Raw genomic sequence first — 21,275 nt, forward strand, 5'->3', positions numbered from 1 at the left:
TCGGCTGTACCCTTATTCACCTCCACAGACACCCCGCCGCCTGTGCAGCACACACAAGCCATGCTCAAGAACACCCGGTCACCCCGTGCCCCCCTGCTCCCCTCACACAGGTGTCTCAGGAGGACAAAGCGCTGCCCCCAGACCTCCTCCTCTGCAGGGGGGCTCAGAGCAAAGACAGATGAGAGTGACTTGGGGACAGTGTCTTGTGCGTCACCTTCTGCCTCGCCGCAGGCGGGGGGGAGCAGCCACCCATCCTGCCACCCCAGGCTCCAAAAACCCTCCTTGCCCAGCCAGCTATGACCCCAGCTGGCAGCCCCCGTGCTCCCCACGTCCCTCAGCCCCACAGCGCGGGAAGCAAGGGCTGAGCATCTCCCTCCCAGCTGCTTGCTTCCTTCCATCCGAGTGCGTCACAACTTAATGCTGCCCCCAGACCGTACTGCGCTATGACAGCATCGCTGCTTCTCACGGCCGCGATGTCCCCACGGCTGCTGCTGGCCAGGGGGCAGCCCGGCCAGCAGCGGGGCACCCTGCCCGCCTCGCCCCAGCCCTGCTGCAGCACGGGGCTGGTGAGGACTCACTCTTGCCCCTGCTGTGCTGGACGCAGGCAGGACTGGGGCAGGACGTGCCCAGAGCAGCCTTTTTGCTTCTCCCCACCTAGAGCTGATGCGCACCAGCGTTAACTCCTCCAAGACCGATGCCAACCGACAGCGAGCAGGCTCCCGGCAGTAAAAATCCCCCCCTTTTTTTCTTTTTTTTGTCCTGAGAGCCGCTCCTCGCTCCCCAGCCCGGCTGCCCCAGCCGGGTGCCCGTGTCCCCCGGCCGGCCGCCCGCAGAGCCTGCCGCTGCTGCCGGGCCGGGGGCAGGTCCCAGCGGCACGGCTCTGCCCCGGCTCTCCCCGCCGGGAGGTTTCCGAGCGAGCCCCGCCGCCAGCCCCCGACGCAGGGGGGTCCCGGGGGGCTGCGGGGACCGGGCACATCGCAGCGCGGCCGCCGGGGACACGGCGAGAGGCTCCGCTCCGCTCCGCCGGGCCGCCACCCCCCGGGGCGGGCGGGGAGCCGGGGCAGGGAGCCGTCTGTCCGCCCCTCCGCCCCTCCGTCCGCCCGCTGCGCACCCCCGGCGCCCCCCGCCCGCCCCGGCGCTTACCGGCTTCTTCTTGCGGCGGCTCTGCAGGCGGCTGACCACCAGGTCGGTGTACAGCACCGGCTTGAGGGTGCGGGAGCGCTGCGGCCAGCCGTAGCAGAAGGTCTCCACGCCGCGGTAGTTGCGCCCGTAGCGCACGGAGCACATGGAGCGGGACCGCATGCGCCCGGCGCTGCTGTTGATGCTGTTGACGCCGATCATCCTGCCGGCGGCGGCGGGGGCGGCCCGGCCCGGCCCGGCCCTGCCCTGCCCTGCCCTGCCCTGCCCTGCCCTGCCCTGCCCGGCCCGGCCCGGCCCGGCCCCGCCGCTCCCGCTCCCCGCTCCCCGCCGCCGCCTGTTGAAGCCGGGCCGGGCCGGGCAGGGCTCGGCGGCTGCTGCCCGAGGGAGGCGGCGCCCCCCGCCTCAGCAGCCAATGGCGGCGGCAGCGGGGCCCGGCCGGGCCGAGCCGAGCCGAGCCGAGCGGGCTCGGGGCTCCGCCGGGGGGCGGGACGCGGCGCAGGGCTGCCCGCCCCAAAATGGAGGCGGCCCCCGGGGACCGCTCCGCTCCGCTCCGCTGGGGCGGCCCCGGGCTGCCCGCGGCTCTGCGGCCCCGAGGGGCCCGGCCCCGCCGGCGGGAGGCTGGTGGCCGGCCTCGGGCGGCCTGCCCGGCCCCTGCCCGCCCTTGGCAGCGGGGCGGTGGTGGCACCTCAGGGGCTTCAGGGCAGGCGCCTGCCTGCCGGGCTTGCCACGGGCAGACCAAGCGCCCCCCTGCTGCTCCCTCCCATCCTCAAATGGCCGTCCTGCGCTTAGCCCCCTGCCCGTTCCTCCAGGGCCAGCCCAGGAAAATCCGTCTGGAGCTGCATGGTGGGCTCAGGGCAGGACGGAGCTGCTCCAGGCAGCCGCTGCTGTGAGGAGCCGCAGGGCTGGGCGCTCCTGGAGCAGCGATGAGGATCGATGCGTAATCTGGTTAGGCTTGACTGAGTAGATGTGGCCGGCGGAGAAGGGGAAATTTTCCACTGTGCCGTAATTGCTTGGCGTGGTGACTGCCCTGCAAAACGTGTGAGGGAGCAGACCTGGTGCCTCCATGGGTCAGGTGTGCTGGGGGAGGGGGAGCAGGCCACCCCGGGGCCAGGGGGACACCAAGGGCATGGCAGCGAATTTACCCCAAGAAGGGTAAAGTCTGAAGAACGCAGGCAAAAAAATCCCCTGGGGGAGCAAACTGAGCAAACGCTCCCGTGATTTGAGCTCAGAGGTGGGAGCCGGGGCTTGCTTCCCACATCTGCTCATCGCTCACCCAGCGCGCTGAGCGTCTGATTGCTGTGCCTCCAAGCTGGGAAGTGGGGGCCCATCCTACCTTCCTCCCCCAGGGGACCTGCCTGCACTGAGATTTAATTCATTAACAGCTGTGAAATGCTCCAGGCTCCCAAGCTGGAAAGTAGCACAAATTTTGCTTGCTCCTGCATTTGCTAAGCAGCACGGGGGAGGGATGGGGTCTGGTTTGTCCGTGTTGTGTGGGTGAAGCCCCACCGGCAAAGCACAAGGTTAAGCTAAAGAATGAAGAAGATGTGGAAGATCTAAGTGATCTGCAAAGTGATCGGTCAGGTAAAGGTCGAATCCATATCTGAATGCAACATACAACCAACAACAGTGGAGAAAACCCCAGGGGGCCTGGGCTAAAATCACACTTACAAGAGAACAGCACAGTCTCAGGGCTGAGCTAACCACGGTATCACCAGCTCTAGTATGTCCTGTTTGCATCCTTCCTCGCCGATCAGGCACTTGTATTTGTTTGGCCACAGGAGTGAAGGCCAAACCTGCAGATGCGGGCATCCTTGGGCACAGGGGCCCCTATTACACGGGCTCTTACATCCCCAGCACGGTCCCCTACCTACCCTGGAGATGAGGACACCCAAGCCCGCGCGCTGGGCAGCCCTGCCTGCAGAGCACAGCTCTTCAGGGATGCTTCGGAGCAAGGGGAGACGGTTTCCAGCAGCAGGATTTGCCTGCAGGTACAGCATCACTGCCTTAGCTCCGGCAGCAGGGGCACAGCGAGGCACTGCCAGTGAGGGGGACGTGGTGCTCAGCTGTAAAAGCACAAGCTTTCAAGTGTTTTGGTTTCTTCTGCTGAAAACTGTGAGTGTTTACGTGCATTACATCGTAGCAGATAAAGTTCTTGTCTGACTCAAGCTGCCACCCGCTCTCAGGCATCGTGCTGTTTGTCTTGGGGCTTCCTGCAGTCAGAGATGAGGGGAGGGCCCCATGGGTCTCCCTTCCAGATGCTGTCCCCAGAGTCATGGGGAATGGTGGCCTTGTGTCCCCTGCAGCCACCTAGGTCCTGTCCTGATGTCCCCATCTGTCTGCTTTCCAGTCCCCCAGCTGTGGGTGGGGGTCACCTCAAGCTCCCTGGCTCTGAAGTCTGTGGGTTAGCAACCTGTGCGATTCCCCCAGGCAGGCTTGGGAAGCCTCTGGGACCTTTCTTCGGCACTGCTGGAGCTGCCCACGAGCCACCTCTGAGCTTTGGGAAGCTCCTCTGAAGCCTGCCAGCCCTTCCCCTCCCCTGCTGCCCTTAGGAAACGCGTGCGCTCCTGCAGAGCTAAAATTAGCTAGCCAGCTGTGTGGCACGCTTGCACAGGAGCTTCAGTCCCCAGGCAGGGGATCCAGGTCTGCCAAGGAGGCAACATCCTATATAGGTCAACGGGGCCAGCACAGGCTACTGCAGGGAGGAGGGAGGCTTTCCCCATTTCTCTGCTGCCCAAGCCTTCAACAGGACCAAAGCTCCAAGGAGCCGAAAGCATGCAGTTGGCAGAAGGGAGAGGGCGTCTCCTCCAGATAAGCCTGGCAAAGGCTACCCAGGAGTGGCACTGCCCCGCTGCCCCCCTGCCCCTTCACACACCTCTACTTGCCAGCCCCCTCCCCAGCACTTTCCCGAAGCTCTGCTCTCCCTTGCATGGACAGGAGCTCCCCAAGGGGATCAGTGCCAGGGAGCGATGGAGGAGCTGCAGCCTGCCCCTTGCGCAGCGCCTCGGCGGTGCCTTTTGCTCCCACTCCCCAGCACGGTGCTGATACAGAGGCGTCTGAAAAGCGGCTGTGGGAAGCACCGCAGCTGCAGAGGGAACAGGCCATTTTTAGCAGCTCAGCCCCCCCACTGCAGGGTTGCAGGCAGAGCTGCGCGGGGACGTGCTCCCGCCTCAGCTGGCGCAGCGCTGCAGCCCCCGGCCCCAGCAGCGCTGGTTCTGCCAGGCACAAAGCTTGGCCCTGCCAACACAAAGCCTGTAGACTGCAGCGGCTGCTCGCTGCCCTGTCTCACACTGGTTGAGACCTGACAAGATAATGCGATGGCGCGTGCTTGAGTACTTTCTGGGTGGAAGTTTAGCACAGGTGCTGCAGCACCCGCACTGCAGGTACCCCGCTGCGGGGTGCCGGGGGCTTCAGGAGCGGCGTGCTGAGGGGCCCGCAGAGTTTGGATGCTCCTGGACAACACAGCACAGGGGGACAGATGCTCAAGGTCCTGATTTTGGACATTTCTATTCCATTTTGGGTGCTTAAAGTCTTTTCTGGAGCTGGGTTTAAAATTAGGGAAGAATTTTTTCTGAGTGACTCCTTTTAGTGGAGAAGCGTGGGCTGGGAGGGAGGACAGCCCTATTGAGAGCTGCTGGTAACCCCTTAATGATGGGGCGAGCGGCACAGCCAGGAATAGACCCACAAAGGCTGAAAACAGAGCTCAGCTTTTCACCCCACGTTGCCTTTTTTTGTAAGCCACCTCCCACAGGAGTGGCTCCGGCACCCTGTGGGAACCCATTTCCCACATCCCGAGTGTTTTCCGGCTGCAGCGCTTCACAGACACTGAAGGTTTCTGCCCTGCGGGTCCCACGGGGCCCAGCGCTATTCCCAGGGCCCATGACGGAGCCGCCAGCTCAGCCTCAGCGAGCACCGGGCCCCCGGTGAGCCCTCACTCACACCCCGGAGCCGGTGCCGAAGCCATTTCCCCGGCTCACGCATCAGCCTCAAGGTCAGGCCGTCCCCGCCGGCAGCGGAGCCGCGCTGCAGCCAGCAGGCGACTCCTCCCTTACGCACGCAGCAGCTGAGCTGCGCCGCTCCTGCCTTGGCCGGGAGGCTCGAGAAATGGCCACGAGGGATGAGAAACCATCGGTGTGGGGGCACAAGGTGCCGCTGCGTGGCCGTGCCCCCACAGCCACATCCTGATGACCCGCAGTGCCGGCATGGACTGGGGTGGCCAGAGGAGCTGGCTCGAGGTGGAGACTCCCAGCGCTCCTGGGAGGAGGAGGCCAGCCTCCTTCCCTGCCTCACTCACCCAGGAAGGAGCCAGCACAGGCTGTTATCCCCAGACCCCATCTGTGGCCGGGCACGGTCACCCCCCAACGCACTGCCCCCTCCCCACCTCCGACCAGCACCCCAGGGTGCTCCAGGACCATGGAGGCCAGTGCCACCCCTTCCCTCGCCCATCCAGAGGCACCTCACAGCTCCTGTAGCTTTGGCCAGACCTGTCCCTGTAAATGGGAACCGGGTCCCGCAGGGAGGTGACAGGGCTGCCCCAGCCACACAAGTGCAGGGTACTCCCAGCTCCAGGGTTTCAGCCACCGGCCCACCCTCGCCACTGCTGCGCCTTGCCCACGTCACCAGCAGTGGGGTAGATGGCTCCGCTCCCTGACCTCAGCAACGCAGGAGGAAAGCTGTGGGCCAAGGGAACACCACTGATCCTGCCTACCCCGACAGCCTGACACAAGCATGAGGAAGGAGACATTCATTGCATCCCATGGGGCCATCTGTATGATCCTACCCGAAGCTCTTGCCCTTGTTCTCGTGGCTTAGTTGGCTAGAGAGAGCAACCAAATTTACCTTGAGCAGCTCCTTGGGGAAGTCAGTGCCTCCGTTGAGCCCCTCCAAGTTGCCAATGAAGTCGGAGCAGGACATTCTCTTCCCGATGTTCTGGGGGAGCCAGGGGAAGAGAAACGTGGGGTTTACCTCTGGGCTGGGGGGCTGGAGCTGGCTGGAGAAGGCTCCCACAGCCCAGGAACAGACCCCGGTCTGCTGCAGAGCGAGGGACCGGACAGGCCTCAGGGAGGTGTGGAAAGCTGCCTGTTGTGCTTAGACTCCTGGAGTTTTAGAAAGCTTCTTTTCTCTAAGCTTGGTGCCACCTGCTCCCAATATCAGCTGGTTTTGGAGTCTCACTCCCACCCTCTCTCCCCGTCCACTTTCCTCTTCTCTCCTTCCTCCCCCTCCATATCCTCCAGCTCAGCCTGTCTCCCCCAAGGCCCCGTTATCCACCTCCTCATTCAGGCCTTCTCCTCTCTCCTCACAGCCACCTTGGGGGTGCTCAGCCCCTGCAGGTGCAGGGAGCAGTGCACAGCCCCTGCACGTCCTGCGCACGTGGCTCTGCCCTTGGGAAGTCCTTGCTCTTCCCTGGCCACCTACGGTTGGGGCAGCGGGGGCGGAAAGGGCAGGGGACAGATGGGGCTAATGGCAGAGGGAACTTACGTGTCCGTGCAGATCTGTGTTTAGCAGCATCAGGGCACAGGTCAGGGTGTGGGCTCCGTCTGCAGCACAAGCACAGGACAGGAATTAGAGCCCTCGGGAACAGACCGAGCCCGAGGCAGCCCTGAGCCCGCTCCTCCCAGCCCGGGCACGTGGGGCACACAGCATCAGCACGGTGCTGGCAGCACGCAGGCGAGTAGGTAGGAGGCCACTGGATTAAAGCTAGTCCGAAACCTGCGCGTACAGGCTCCCCTCCAGCCCTGCAGCCCCGACAGCCAGGCAGTGACGCTGCAGCTAACATTGTCCAGCTCCTAGCAGGGGCAAGGTGGGAACGGCACAGCCCTCTTCCAGCCAGCCAGCCAGAATCTCACCTGCCCACAGAGCAAAACCAGAGCAGATTCAGCACGTGAACACACACAGGGGGAGCGTACAGATGTGAAACAGTGAGGTGAAACAGTACAGACTTGGTGCTCCTCTGTGCCGCCCGGGGTTGTCTCACCTGGCTGTTCCCTGAGGTCTGAGAGCTGGGCTCTGTGTGGTGGGGAGGGCCTCCTCTCGCCTCCCGTGCTAATCTGCTCAAGGGCAGAATTAAGGATGCGTTGAGCCCTAATTATGCATCTTCCATCTAGAGCAGTATTTTTTTTTTTAAGTCTAAAGTGCCTGTCACTTGAGGGAAATGACAACATCTCCATAACAGGGGCTGACTCCTAAGGCGTCAGTTCACGCTCTCAGACTGCTTTCTAGTTTCAGTTGGAGCACCTTCACTGAGTTGACGAACACATGTGCTCTCCTGAGCGAACACATGCACACCCACACGCACACTCATACACACACAGACAGTCTCTTACCCTCAGAGGAGATGGCATTGGGATTGCACTCGTAATAGCGCTGGGAAAAATGAGCCAGCACTCGCTCCCGCTCTTGTGTCTCTCCCATCAAGGCCAGCTCCTTCAGAAAGGACCTGAAGAAGCAGCAGCAGCGTTGGCCACACATGAAGCCTACCAGCAGCTCCTCGAACCCACCCTTTGCTTTCTGCCCCCTCCTGGAGACCCGGCGTGTGCCAGATGAAGCCCTGCCCTCACACAGCCTTCCCAGCCAGCTGCAGGACCCCTCTTAAGCCCACAACATCCCACCCTGCTGGCACATCGCAGAGACCTACACTGGGCCCTAGAAACTACCCTGGGGGAGATCAGGTCAACACCACGAGGATCTGGGCTCAGGGCCTGGAAACCCTGTCCTAGCTGTTCCTGACTGGTAAGTTAAGACCAGGGACGGTCTTTCAGTGTGGCTGAGAGACCACTTTGGGGATCGACACTCCCTCATTAAGAGGTAAGAGGATCTCTGTCTGGCAGCCGTGGGGTCTGCCTGCTCCTGCAGGTCTCTGCATGGGTGAAGAGCTGCAGAGGGCACAGTCTGCTGGGACCCACTCAGGTGGCCACGACACATGCACACGTCCACACGCAGTCTGCCTGACCTGAGAGCCTGGTCCAGACTCATCCCCGTGAACACGAAGAACTTCAGGTATTCCCCTGCTACCATCTTGCTGAACTCGTTGCTGAAATACAAAGGGGGGAGCGAGAGTGGGATCGACCAGACTGGGGGCATGGCAAAATGCAGAGGGTGGGGTGGATTCCAGCACGCTGGGAACTTCCCTGGAGACATGAAGGCAGGGCTGTGGGAAGCGTGCTGGGGACAGAGTCCCCATGTCCCAGAGTCCCATGAAACTCACAGGGGCTACCCACAGATCCAGTGGGAATGCTCAGCATGGGGAAGCTAGAGCTGGTAGGGCCCCCAAGAGGTGTCCCCTACACCTTACTGAAGGTGCCTGAGATGCAGTTGTGGTAGGAAGGTACAAAACCCGGATGTATCATAGGTGTTGAGACCTTTAGAGGGAACACCTGGTATGGACAAGCTGTCACTGGGGGGCTTTGGGGCCCTGCCAGCCCAGTGCCCCACGAGGGCAGCAGCTGTGGGAGCACCAGAGGTGCAGGTGGGAGGAATGATGCCTTTGCAGAACGGGCCGTTCCTTGAGAATACCCACACGTACTTCTTCCCCAGGTGGCGGGCCACATCTGCTTTTTTAAAGCCATCCAGGTTGTAGAGCCTCTTGGCCAGGCGCTTGGCAGCCTCCAGGTCAGCCTTGTGCCCGTTGGAGAGGGTGTCTGTGCTGCCCAGGGCCAGCTGCTCCATGCTGTCCATTTCCGAGTCTGAGTCAGAAACCAGCTGGCTCAGGGGATGGTCGCTGCAATGGAAAGGGACACACCACGTTAGTCTGCCACGGGTCCCCTGCTTGTTCAGCTTCTCAGGAAACACACGTCCTCACCCTGCTTTGGAGGTCAGCTACTCTGCTGGGCTGCGTTACGAACACTACTGGTTAGAAATGCTCACAGGTCGGGGCTGGGTGCTAAGGGAAGGCTTGGAGATGTGGCTGGAAGAGAGATGAGGTGACAGGATGCTTCTGGTGACTGATGATGGGACCAAGTCACTCAAAACCACGTCCAAAGTGGATGCGGGGAGACAGGACAACTGTTCCAAAGTCCCCACCCTGAGCCTGCGAGACTTCGTGTGTGGGCTCGGGCTCTGCCAAGCCCAGCTGCAGCTGAGACTTGGAGCAGAAACATGTGCACATTACATGCTGTACTCTATATATACGCTCATTTTTTAACCTGGACAAACTCCTCATGCTGCTCTCGAGTGCAGTTTCGACCCAAGACAAGAAGACCGTAATTCTTTCACTTGGCTTTTCTCCTCTGGTAACTTCAGAGCACGGCAAAAAAAACGAGGAACAGAGAGCGAGGATGAAGGCAAACACCGCGGCCCCCGGCTCACGGCATGGTGTGCTGTCTTCTCCGGGCTGCCCCTCAGCTCTCACCCCATCAGGCCTTACATGGCTGTGCTACGAGCACTCTCTTGGCTTCGCCTCCAGAGCCGTCTGACTCAGCGGCACACAAGCTATCCCAGCAAAAAGTAAGTTGAAGCTAATCAACAACGAATGTTAAGCAACTCTGACCTCGCCCAAATTTTCTGGCAGGCCTCGCAATGTTCCAGTCTGATTTATTTTTAAAAGTCTCTAATTGACTTTTAAGAAGGCCTCCTCTCCTGAGCCAATTACCCAGGCCAGTCTCCCTGAGGCTCCACTTCTTCTACTAAGGACAAAGCTGCTCTTTGCTGCTCGGTGCTGGCCGACCGTGCTGCCTTTTGGATGGAGCTCGTCCTGCCTGGGGGAGCCCCGCACAGCAGGGACGGGCTGCCCTGTGCCTCGGGGGGCTCTCGGCATCCCCTGTGCAACTGGGAAGCTCGAAAGCACACAACCATGGGCCAGACAGGTCTGTGGCAGAAGCAGCTCTGGAGCCCTGCAAGTCCCGGGGGAGATGCACTTGACTGGGACCGCCGTGGAGCCTGGCAGCACTGGGCGGTGACTGCGGTACGGCCCAGGTGGGTGGCCTGTAAGTGGCTGCAAGGTCCCTGGTCGCGAGGAGGTCACCAGCCCCGGGGCATGTTTCACCGGGCAGGAGGCTTCTGTACCCACAGCACACCCGACAGCAGAACGGGCAGGATGCTGCTGGGCCAGCGCTGGGCTGTGGCCCTGCTTCGTCTCCTTCTGAGGTGTAACCGCTGTGTCCTCAGCCACAACAGGGCTACCTGCTTCCCTGGAGCAGAGGGGATGAATCCAGCTGGCACCCACAGACCACAGGTGGTGGGGACTCTGTTTTCTTAAAACTCCTCCCTGAGAGGCTGTCCTCCCTCTTACTGCTGGTTCGTGGTGCCTCCTGCGGCAAACCTAGAGCTCCAAGTTTCCTCCATGACCTCTCTTCCGAAGCTGTGCTCCTCAGCTTCCCTGTCTGGTGCTGAGCATCCAGCCACGGGGCCATCTACAAACCTTTGTCCTTCAACAACTATCTCACGGCAGGCTCCCAACCCATGGCTGTGACTCTTGCCTCGCATCTTGAAACAGGCACGCAGGGATCACAGCCCATTTGTTACAGCAGCTCTACCAGCGGGGTCTGCCGTCCCCTCCCTCACCAGGCCCCAGTTCTGACTTTGGGCTTTATATCAGCAGAGCATAACCATACAGTCAGGACGAGGCACTATGCTGTACAAGAGACCCCACTCTCCAGGCCACGCCAAGAAATGGGTTTTCTCCCAACACTCCTCTTAAGGAGAGAAGAGCAAGAGCCCGATCCTCAAGCAAACGGCGAACAGAGCAAAGAGCGTATGTCCATGTCTGAGGCAACTGAGGTGATGCTAATTTTCTTGCCAATGACCTAATGTCTCAGGGGATTTTTTTAGTGTACTTTCTAAAGTGACATTTCAGTTTGGCTTGAAGAAACACTGAGATAATATTTTTACATTAGATATATTTCCAACCCAAGAACTGGCCTGCACTTAAGGAACAAAGATCAAATTTGGTATTGTACGAGCATCTCTGGCGTGCCTGAAATGAGTCATCCCGGAGCGGGCGCGGAGCTGGCTCATCCCTGCCATGCTGCCCGCGGTGGCTCGGCCACTGCCACCCCCACGGCGCCGCTCCCGACGGCGGGCGCCAGCTCGGGGGCCCAGCCGGATGGCAAAGACCCCACGTCTGCCACGCTCGGAGGTGTTCGCCAGGGGGCCCAGACGCCCAGGGCCTCAGGGCAGCAGCAAGGTGCTTCTGCAGACACTCTCAGATGACTAGGATCCTTCTCCAAGGCCAGGCAGTTCTCCTGTGGGGTCCACACACTCCATTTCGTGGCCCCAAATACTCCTTCCCTTGGCTAAAGCATTTTTTCTCTGACCCCCAAATGTTCCAGCTCCAGACCCCAATCACTCTTTTTCTAGTCACACTTTTTCTGGGCCCAAACCCTCCTTTACCTTGGCGCCAGGCACGCTTCTCTGAGCCCAAATCCTCCTTCCCAGGGCCACATCCTGCTCCCCTGGCTTCAGGTTCTCCTCCTCTGGGCCCAACACTTGCTTCTCAAGGCCGAATGCCCACCCCCTGGACCCAGATGCTCTCTGTCTCGCCCTGACATTCGTTTTCTTGGTGACAGCCCGGAGGCCAGCAGGAGACCAGCACCTTCCTGCGCTGCAATGCAGCGTGCCACTGCAGGAGCCCCGACGCCCTCTCCACGAGGCGCGCTCACCCAGCACCGTGCTCTCCCCACAGCCTTCAGGAGCTTCTCTCCTCGACGTGGGGCAGCACCAGGCCGTTAGCTCAGTACAGCCTGCCCCGGGGGCTGCCCTCCAGCTCCTCGCTGCCAGCAGGGATGTACCTGTATGGTGGGACCCCCCCTCACCCATGCCTGCTCCCCAGGACCGGAGAGATGTCTCTGAGGACAGGCTCAGACGGATGGCCATTGGTTTCAGCCTGGGGTGCTCTGCTGAGCTCCCGGGCTATCCAGGTCCTTCCTGCAGCGTTTCCACGTGAGACACCTGCTGCAGGAAATTCAGAAATGCCTACTGCAAGCCGCTTGTTCCCCAGAACAGGCCACGGGGGGCTCGGTTTGCTTTCTGCACCAGGAAGGGACAGGGCAGGGAGCCCGGTCTGAGTCGGTGAGGGACACGTGCGTGGGGCGGGCCAGCACCCTGCCCTCAATTCCCACTGCCCCACACGCATGGCTAGGAGCCCGACGCCTCTGCCAAGCAATCCCAGTCTGCCTAATATCGCTGCTAAGAATGTACCAGACCGGATCCTTGGCTGAGCTAAATAAATGCAGCTCCCTCCATCGGTCTCAGCGGAGTGACTTTGATTTATGATAGCCGAGATCTGGGCTGGTTCATTCCTCGCAGAATTGGAGTTAGGGCTGGGAGGACACTTGAAGGTCAGCCAGGCCAGCCTCCAACCACAGGCGGGGCCGGTCCCGCTGTCCCCAGCCCCGCAGCTCTGTCCAGCCTGCTCCTCAAATCACCCGCAGCGGCCCCCGCCAGCATCACTGCCACGAGAGCCAGGTAAGAGCTAACTTGGGCAGCCGTGCCCCTGCTCGGCGCCGTTTCCCCGGAGAGCAAACAGCAGAGCTGCTCTGCCAGAGCCTCCCCTGCAGCACGGCCCTCCTCCGAGATGCCTGCCCGTCCTCTCCCTGTCCCCGTGCCACCCGCAGCCCTCGCAGGGGCTCAGTCCTCCCTCCAAACACTTTCTGGAGCGAGCAGGCTCCCGGGGCCTTAAAATCCGGTTACTCACCAGCCGGGCGGGGGGGCGGCTTCTCCTCCACGGCCCCAGATGCCATGGTGCTAACCCAGGGAAGCCGGGACCTCTCGGACCTTTGGGCAAAGTCCAGCCAACGGGGCGTGAGCGAGCGGGGCCGCGGCGGCACCACCACCAGCACCACCACCAGCAGCAGCACCAGCAGCAGGAGCAGCAGCAGGAGCAGCAGCACCACCACCACCACCAGCACCACTACCAGCAGCAGCGGCTGCAGCAGCAGCGATCACGGCCCGGCGCGGGGGTCTGCGTCCCCCCGGCCCCTCTCCCCCCTCCGGCCGCCCCCGGGGCCGCCGTCCCGGCCCGGTCCCCGCCTGCCGCCGCCGCCCATGGCCCCCCGGCAGCCCCCGGAGCTGCCCCCGGCCGCGCCGCGCCGCCCCAGCCCGCAGCCGCCCGGCCCGCAGCGCCGCCCCGGGGCCGCGGGCACCGAGCCGCCGCCGGCCCCTTCTCGCCCCGCCGCTCCCTGCCCTTCCCCTCCCTTTTTCCCTTCCCTTTTTCCCTTCCCCTCCACCGCCGGCCATGCCGCGCCGCGCCGCCGCCCGTCCCCGCCCCGCCCGCCGAGCCTCACCGCGCCCCGCCCGCCTCCGCCGGGACCCCGCTGCGGGTCCCCGGGCCGCTGCCACCGCCGCTGCTGCACGCACGTGTGCGGCATGTGCCCGCCCGGCGCGACGGACACCGCCGGGATCGTGCCCCGGGCGGTGACACCCCAACTGTGCCACCCCAACTGTGCCACCCTAAATGCGCCACCCCAAGTGTGCTACCCCAGTTGTTCCACCCTAAATGTGCCACCCCAAATGTGCCACCTGGCATTACCATCCGAACTGTGCCACCCCAATTGTGCTACCCCAACTGTGCCACCCCAAATGCTGTCCCCGCCTAGGAATGCCTGGTGGGACCCGAGCCACACGAAGCCACCTGGACACTGGTGAGCGTGGGTACTGGTGAGCATTTTTGGGGGGAAAAATCCCCCCCACACCTCTGTGCACCCTCTCCCGCAGTGCCAGGCTCGAGACCACGCTGGCAGAGAGGCCCCAGGCTCCAGCCCCGCTGTGCTCTCGCCCCCGCCCTTCCCCACACCGTTCCCCCTCCCTTCCCCTTCTCTCCGTCCTCCCCTCACCCTGCAGCACAGCCCACATCAGCCCCACTGGGCAGGGCACTCGGGCACTCCCTCACCAGTTTGCCCAGTGACAACTGGGAGCCCTGCTGCTGCTCGGGTCACTCGAGAGCAGCTGGCAGACCTGGGCTGGCCTCTGCAAGAGGGAAGGGGGGCACCAGCTCACCGATGGCTGCAGCAACAAAAGGCACCTTATAAAGAAACACAGCAGCGCTTATTGGCACGGCCCCGCTGCTCCCGCACACGCCAGCAGCTGGGATCTGGCACGGAGCAGGCTTCGGGCCGGCACAGCCTCCGCTGGGGAGGCTGCCAGCCCCACGGCTCCGGTCCTCCCACACGGCCACGTCCCCAGGGCTGGGCTCTCCCTCGAGCGGGGCTCCCCGGGGGCACGCTGCCCGTCCCGGCGGTGTCTGCCCCGCGCACCGGGGAGGCTGCAGGCTCCTCCTGCCTGCCCTGCTTTCTGTCCCACCCCAGGCCATGTCCCCGATTCGGGTCCCCACGGAGCCTGCCTCTCGCGGGGTGTCACGGGCAGCAATTAACATCCTCCCTCCCCACCTCTTGGCGATAAACGCTCCTCGGGGTGGTCCAGGGTGGGGAGATGAGCAGATGCACCCCCAGGGGACACCGTTTGCCCGTGAACGTCTCTCTGGGGTGATGCTCTGCAATCTGCAGTGCCTGCCCCAGGGCTGCCCTGGGACTCGGATCTGTAATTGCAAAATTCTGGCTGCTGCCGCAGGAGCAACCTTCCCGCTGTCCGAGCTCCCACCTCGCCCTCTTGCCAGCACCACCAGCCCCGGAGGGACCCCGTGTCCCTGCCACGGCACAGCACCCTTCCTGCTGCTCCTGGCCACACGCACGCTCTGGGTCACTGCCCCGGGGACAGCAGCCCCCTGCCCAGTGACAGCTGGGGGCCTGCATACCTCCTCCTCCTGCACAAGGGGTGCAATGACCTGCGGCACGGCTCCAGAGCGAGGGCCGGGCACTCGCGGAGTCTCTGCCCCACACTGGAGGTGACAGTGGGGGGTATCCCCCTGTGCAGCAGCTGGGGAGGTCCCATGTCGGGTGGCCAGGGTGTCCCTGTCTGGGGCATGGCTCTGCGGGGGGGCTGGAGCATCCCACTGTGGGGTTTCCTGCTGTGGGTCAAACCCACAGCAGAGCATTTCCCATTGCAAAGTGCCACCTAACGGGGAAGGGGCTCCCAGGAGCCGAGCACAGGACGGCCTGTGAGGGACATGCCGGGCTCCCCTGGGAGCCAGGCTCTCCCTGAGCTCAGGGACACGTGCCCACCTCTGCTCCTCACCCGGCTTCCAGCTGGAGGTCTCGCTCTCCTGCCTGCCTCCAGCCAAGGTCACCAGAGGAGGCAGAGGCATCCCAGTGCTCGGGGAGGGCGTGCTGTGTTTTCACTTGGGCAAATTTCCTACTCGCAAGGTCAAGATAAAAGCGTGGACTGAGAATATCATGTGCTGAGGGGCGCCAGAGCCTTGTTCTGAGCCTCGAGGCTGCGGGAGCCAAGGCTGTCTGGCCGGGGCAGGGAGCTCCGTAGCTCTGCGGGGCGCAGGGGCACCTACGGCCTGGCCACTTGTGCCCTCAGGAGAGACGGGAAGTCCCGGGCTGCAGAGCCATTCCCCCAGCCCAGAGCCCGATCCGACACCGACCACTGCAACCAACGATGCCAAAGGTCTGGGGGGACACACGGGGACAGCCGCAGCACACACGGGCCTGGGCCTGCTTGTGTTCTCCATTAGTAACGTGCATGCAAAGCCGCGAATCCCCTGCTCCAACCCCACCAGCACGGGTGGTGCTGTGTCACGGCACCTACAGAGGTTCCCGAAATCCTTTCCCCAGCTCTTTCCAGTAAAGGCCCCTTCACGGGAGCCTCCCAAGGGCACTCCCAGCTTGAGCTGGTCCTGCTTCCCGTCCCTGCACCTCACTGCCATTCCTGGTGCTGTCTGTGTCCTTGCACCCTCGCACCACCTCCTGTGCCCGTGTGGTGATGCTGCGGTTGGACCCCGGGGTCTGTGGATGGTAAGCGAGGCACCGTCCTTGCAGTATCCCTGGGGCACTCCACTTTGGTCCTGTGCCTTGGCAGAGCAATAGGAAGCAGATTCCTCCTCCAGAAAGCAGTGATCCACGGCTGGATACTGCCACCCTCTGCTGCTCGGTGCCTCTCGGACATCGCCAGTTTCACTGCACAAATCTTGCCAGGCCTCTGTGCTACCACGTCCCTGCCCTCAGTGTCCCAAAGGGAGGGAAGGACCAGCCCAGCACCTCTAGCCCCCAAAACGTCCTCGGGGTGATCCAGGGACCACAAAGCAGACGCGATATCCCACCCTCCTCTCTCGACTGCAGGCACCAGGGGCGACACAAAGCTCGGATCCCCACGGGGCCACCCCAAGCGGAGCCAGAAGTGGAGGCGAAATCAGGCCAGGGCAGTAGGTACAGGACAAGAAACAGGAGGCTGCTGCACATGGGGAGGGAAGCGGCAGTGTCAGGGAGCCTTGGCTTCCACAAGGACAGACTGTGGAATTTCTACCAGTGCCCAGCTTCTGACAGGCCTCTCCCTGCAGCTGCCACAGCCGCGGGGCTGCCCTGCCATGGGAACCACCACGGGACTGAGGTGCTGGGACTCCCTGCTTGCTTGGTGGGAGGAAAGCCCAGACCTATAGCTTCCAACAAGGCTGGGGAAGATGAAACACGGGATGTGCTCTCACCTACATGCCTGCCACAACAGGACGATGACTACTGGCCTGACCTGCCACCTCACAGGACACCAGCACAGCCCAGTCCTGACCCTTCCCCTTTTCCCCAGCAGCAGAGGTTAGGCTCAGGCTACAAACATGCAGCACGGGGCTAGACTCCACACCGAGCCTTGGTGGCCCAGGTGGGCAGCAAGCAACTTTGGTCACTCACCTCATGTTGGAGGCCAAGGGAGTACCAAAGCTGTCCTCTGAGCAGCAAGGGCTGCGCCGAACGCCTTTCCTTTGCCTCCCTCGCTCCTCCTCCCTCTCAGTCCAGGGGGCATCTGTGGCCGAACTGGTCCCAGAGTCCGGCTCCAAGTGAGCCAGAGGAGCAAAGTTCTCCTCGATCAGCTTGGCGCTGTCTCGGATCTGTCCCTGTACTTCTGGGGTGAGGGTTGGGAGGTCAAAAGTGAAAAAGGTCCCATGGGTGCGGGCTGGGGAGGAGAGGATGTCAATGGAGTCCAGGCTGGTGTAAGATGTGCCTTTGGCTCGATGGGACTCCATGATGCTCTCAAAATGCTTGCTGAAAGAGTCCATGCCATCCTTGGAGAGGCTGTGCCCTAGCAGGAAAGGCACTGGAGACTTGAGCATACCCTGTGTGTCTCGATCCATGATCCTAGAGGGAAAGAAAGTGAGAAGAACTGGTCACTGAGGAGCAAGGGGTCGAAGCCCTGAAACAAAAGCCCATGCACTGCTCCAGAAGGAAACTGGGGAGGGCAGAAGTCTCCTCTGAACAGCTGCAGGACGCCAGACCTCCGAGGAGAAGCCTTGCCTGCCCAAGACATGATGGGAAGAGGGACTGCCTGGCCTCCCTCCAGACATATGCTTCTCCTTTAATGAGCTACAGACTTTTGTTCCTTTAGTGGCTCATCCTCCTAAGAAGCTTATGAGAGGGCTACTGCTCCCAGTCACTCGCCTTGAGCTTAGATCCAATAAACGGCTCAAGCACCAAACCAGGATGTGCTTCAGCTCCACTTCCAACCAAATCTGCAAGTGCTTGAATTTTCCACGAGCCTTCAGAGCTCCACAGCACTCCTGAAGCCACCGAGGGCAGCGCGACCCCTTCGTCCATGTACGCGACACCGCGGGCACTGAGCAAAGCCTGCCTGCAGGGTCTGCACAGACAGTGCCTGCTGAGTGCAGCCCAGCTTACTTTCTGGGGTACCGCTCTAGCCACTTGGCTGTATCTCTCCTACAAAGACGATCCACTGTGAAAATAAGACAAGGGATGACTCCAGAGAGAATAGGATATCCTGTCCTGACAGCACGGGCGAAACCCCAGGTGCTGCTTCCTGCCAAGGCACCAAACCGTGCTCTCCTGGCCCTGGCTAATCATCTGGTCACGTATCAGCCCTGCAGGAAGGCTCAGCTCAGCTCCAGCACGGGTCTGAGTCCAGCCCAGCACAGGAGCTTCTAAGTCTCCAAGCCCTGAGACTTTTCTTCTGTCAGTGAGGTAAGTTGCAACCTGCCCATCGGTCCGAGCACGTGGCAGTAGGGATATTTCCAACACCGAGAACAGCAGTGCTTCAGTCATATAAGCACAAACACAGCCCTAAAAGCCTGTTTTGCTCAGAAGCTGCTATCGCTTTATTAAAGTACCAGAAAAGCACTTGTTATGCCACTCTCTTTCCTGATTAAAAGCAAAGAACTGATCCAGCTTGTCATAACATTTGTTATGAACAAACAGCTTCATACAGAAGGCTCAGAAAATGCATTGCTGTTTGAAGCACCAAGTGGCTTTCTCATTCATTAGCTTTCATACGCTGCTCAAAAATCTCACCCTGATTATTCACCAGGCCACAAGCTGCCAGCTTCACTGCACCAGATGCAGGTGGCCTCAAAGGGAGCTCAGCTAAGTGAGCAGTGGGTAGGAAAGGCAGGATGAAGGCTGCTCTTGTCGACCCACGAGCGTTTCCCCAGCTGCGTAGCACTGCACTGCATCCTTACCAGTCCAGCACGAGCCCCGGGAGCCACCTCAGAGGGGACTTTCTGATGAGGACACCGGAGAAGAGACCTCTCAGCATTTGCAACCGCGAATGTGCATTCACTGCCCTTACCATTTTGCAATGTGCTGCTGAACTGAGCTAATGCTGCTGACTTCATTTTGCGTCTTGCATCCATAAGGAGGGCCATGGGCTGTACCCGAAAGGACAACAGCCGCAGCCAGAAAGGACCTTGTTTCCAGGAGAGGGTAAGGGAATCGGGCTTATTTTTGCCATCAAGCATATTGCCGCCGAAACACAGAAAAAACATAGCTGGTTCTGTCCGCGCCATCTGAGCTCCAGGAACAACCTCTCCACCCCAAAATAGCAAGCCAGCTGTAAGCAAAGCCTTTCAGATCCAGCAGTACCTCGTCACAGCAGCACAGGCACAGGGTCTGCTTGCCCCAGAAGGGTCGGCAGCCTGCCCCGCGCTGCCCAGTCCTGCCCGGCTCCGCTTGTGGCTGCTCCCAGGCAGGGGCGGTGCGGGAGGCACAGCCCCACGGCCAGGCAATGCAGCCGGGGCAGCGCAAGGGGAGGAGATGCTGAGGGTGCAGTCAAGCACCTGCACAGCAGCGGCAGGCAGCGCAAAAACAGGTCTCTGGCTTCAGGCTGGTGGGGCACACACGGCGATCCTCTCTTGGAGGTGGGCCAGGTGGGTGAGCAGGGGACACGCGTCCCCTGTGGGAAGGCTCCCCTGGCAGCAGGCCCAAGGGCTGTCCTGGGCAAGGCTGCTCTGCTTCCAGGGAGAAAAGGTGCCTCCGTCCAGCCCTGCACACTCCAGGGACTGGGGCACCGTGCTGCAAAGCCTCCTCTGGCTCCTCAGCCGAGGCACGGGTGCTGCTGGCCACGCTGGGCCCTGCCACCACCTTAGTGACCCTCGGGGGATGCTCGGGGAGGGGGCAGATGAGCCCGCTCTTGCTGACAGGTCTCAGCTCCCTGCCACTAATGGGAATAAAGACAGTAAAGGCTTAGGCTGGTCATTAGTTGTAGATCTGCCTCTAAATATACTCAGGGAGAGGATTTGCTGGAAGAAGACGCTGTTTCTTCTGTCACTTTCCATGTCTTATTTGGTTCTGTGTTGGATTTTTCAGCCTGATGTCCTGCCAGCTGTTAGCACGTCTCTTATTTTGGGAGGGCAGATCACACAGAAGGTGCCCTTTGGCCAGAATATGAAGGGCAACAAGACAGTGCCCAGCCAATCCCCCCTTGCAGAGGGTGCTAAACCCCTAAGGCTAGGTTTCCAAAGGGATTTATATCTGCAAATCAGCGTCTGATGGTGCTTCAGTCATTCTGCAGGGCTGGTCCTTCCCGGCTACCAACAAAGTGCTCTGCAGAGAAACTGCCAGGGCAGAAGCTGCTGGTTTGCAACAGCTCTTGCAGGGCAGGGTGGTGCAGGCTCCTCGGATACAGGGGGGTAAGGGGGATTTTTAATTGCCCCAGCATCATCCCTCCTGCAAGCAGGCAAAGCAAAAAGCTTGGAGTAGCAAACATCAATACCAGTGCCCGGTAAACAGGAGGGAGGACTGCAGCTGCAGAGCTCGGAAGCAGCGTGTAAGCAAAAACCCGGGGCTGTAATGCAGGTACCGAACGAGCTTGCGGTTTTAGGCGAGCGATTTTCGGCATGCTGTCCGCAGGCTCTGCACCTAGCTGGGGAGTAGGCAGGGGTCTGCACATCAAAAAAAGCCAAAAGCCACGGGTCTACAGAGCAGCTGCATAAAATGGGCACACCACCACTATATGCTTATACCGGGAGCACCATGTTTTGGGGCAGCAATGCATTTCAGTATACATCCGACCTCTCCAGCACTGCCTGGCGAGCTGCAGTAAGGTGTCTCAGAGGACAAAAAACAGGTCTAGGCTTACAGCCCACAGGAATTGTAATGGCCTAGTACAGGTTTGGAAATAGATTATCACCACATAAGATAATGGTTACAGCAACTTGAAGAACTTGCTTGGAGAGATAATAATATAACTTTACAGCTTTTCAAATCTTCTATGACAGTTCATTTGGAAAAAAAATGCATTTCCTTCTTGGAAAACACAGCAGGAGCCCAGCTCCCCTCTGCAACGTGCACCTTCCCTTCCACTTCAGCCCAGCGCCTCACGCTTCTCCCCCCCCAGAGCAGGGACACCACTGCGAGTTATTTTTTCTATCATCTCTTCCCACCAACAACACCAAAGCCTCCCTCTTCCTTTTCTTCCACCCCCGTGCATCCTGCCCACCTTTGGCACAGCGTGGCTGTGCACACTGCCAGGCACCCCTCTGTCCTGGCACGCGGGGACCGCCTGGCCCTGCTTCCCCAGCGAGACCTTGCCCTCTGCGTGTGGAGCGCTTGCTGATGAAGCTGAGCCCCCTCATCCCGCCCAAGGGTCCATCACCGTCCTGGTACATGATATTTTGCCACACAAGTGAGAAACAACGCACAGTGCAGTGGTGTGAAAAGGTTTTCTCCAGCCCAAAGAGCTTCCCTGACACTGTCACCCAAGTGCCCTGGCTCGGATGGGTGACCTGAGCTCAGGACTTGTCTCCACGGGAGCGGGTCCCGCGGTCAGTGCCCTGCACTGGACACCAGCACTGCCCCGCTCCTTCCATGGGGCAGCGAGGGACCCCCAGCCCTGAGGGGTGCTCCAGGACCCCCCTGACCCCATGCACA

At 61.2% G+C, this 21,275-nt stretch overlaps 1 protein-coding gene across 5 annotated transcripts in view; it reads right to left on the minus strand.

The window, feature by feature from the left end:
- The window catches only part of PSD (pleckstrin and Sec7 domain containing), a 37,016-nt gene that overhangs the window by 9,127 nt on the left and 6,614 nt on the right, over positions 1 to 21,275 (minus strand). For 2 of the 5 annotated variants that reach the window (XM_083844968.1, XM_083844966.1), the window contains exons 5-10: positions 16,812 to 17,255; positions 8,654 to 8,854; positions 8,087 to 8,167; positions 7,461 to 7,573; positions 6,616 to 6,674; positions 5,977 to 6,066 (exon numbers count right to left, since the gene is read on the minus strand). In XM_083844968.1, coding sequence (XP_083701094.1) covers positions 5,977 to 6,066; positions 6,616 to 6,674; positions 7,461 to 7,573; positions 8,087 to 8,167; positions 8,654 to 8,854; positions 16,812 to 17,255 — 988 coding nt within the window. The remainder of the gene's footprint in view (positions 1 to 5,976; positions 6,067 to 6,615; positions 6,675 to 7,460; positions 7,574 to 8,086; positions 8,168 to 8,653; positions 8,855 to 16,811; positions 17,256 to 21,275) is intronic. The other 3 variants (XM_083844970.1, XM_083844969.1, XM_083844967.1) reach the window with 2 other exon arrangements.

Source organism: Anser anser (assembly GCF_964211835.1).
Source record: "Anser anser genome assembly, chromosome: 7".
NCBI classification, from domain to species: Eukaryota; Metazoa; Chordata; class Aves; order Anseriformes; family Anatidae; genus Anser; species Anser anser.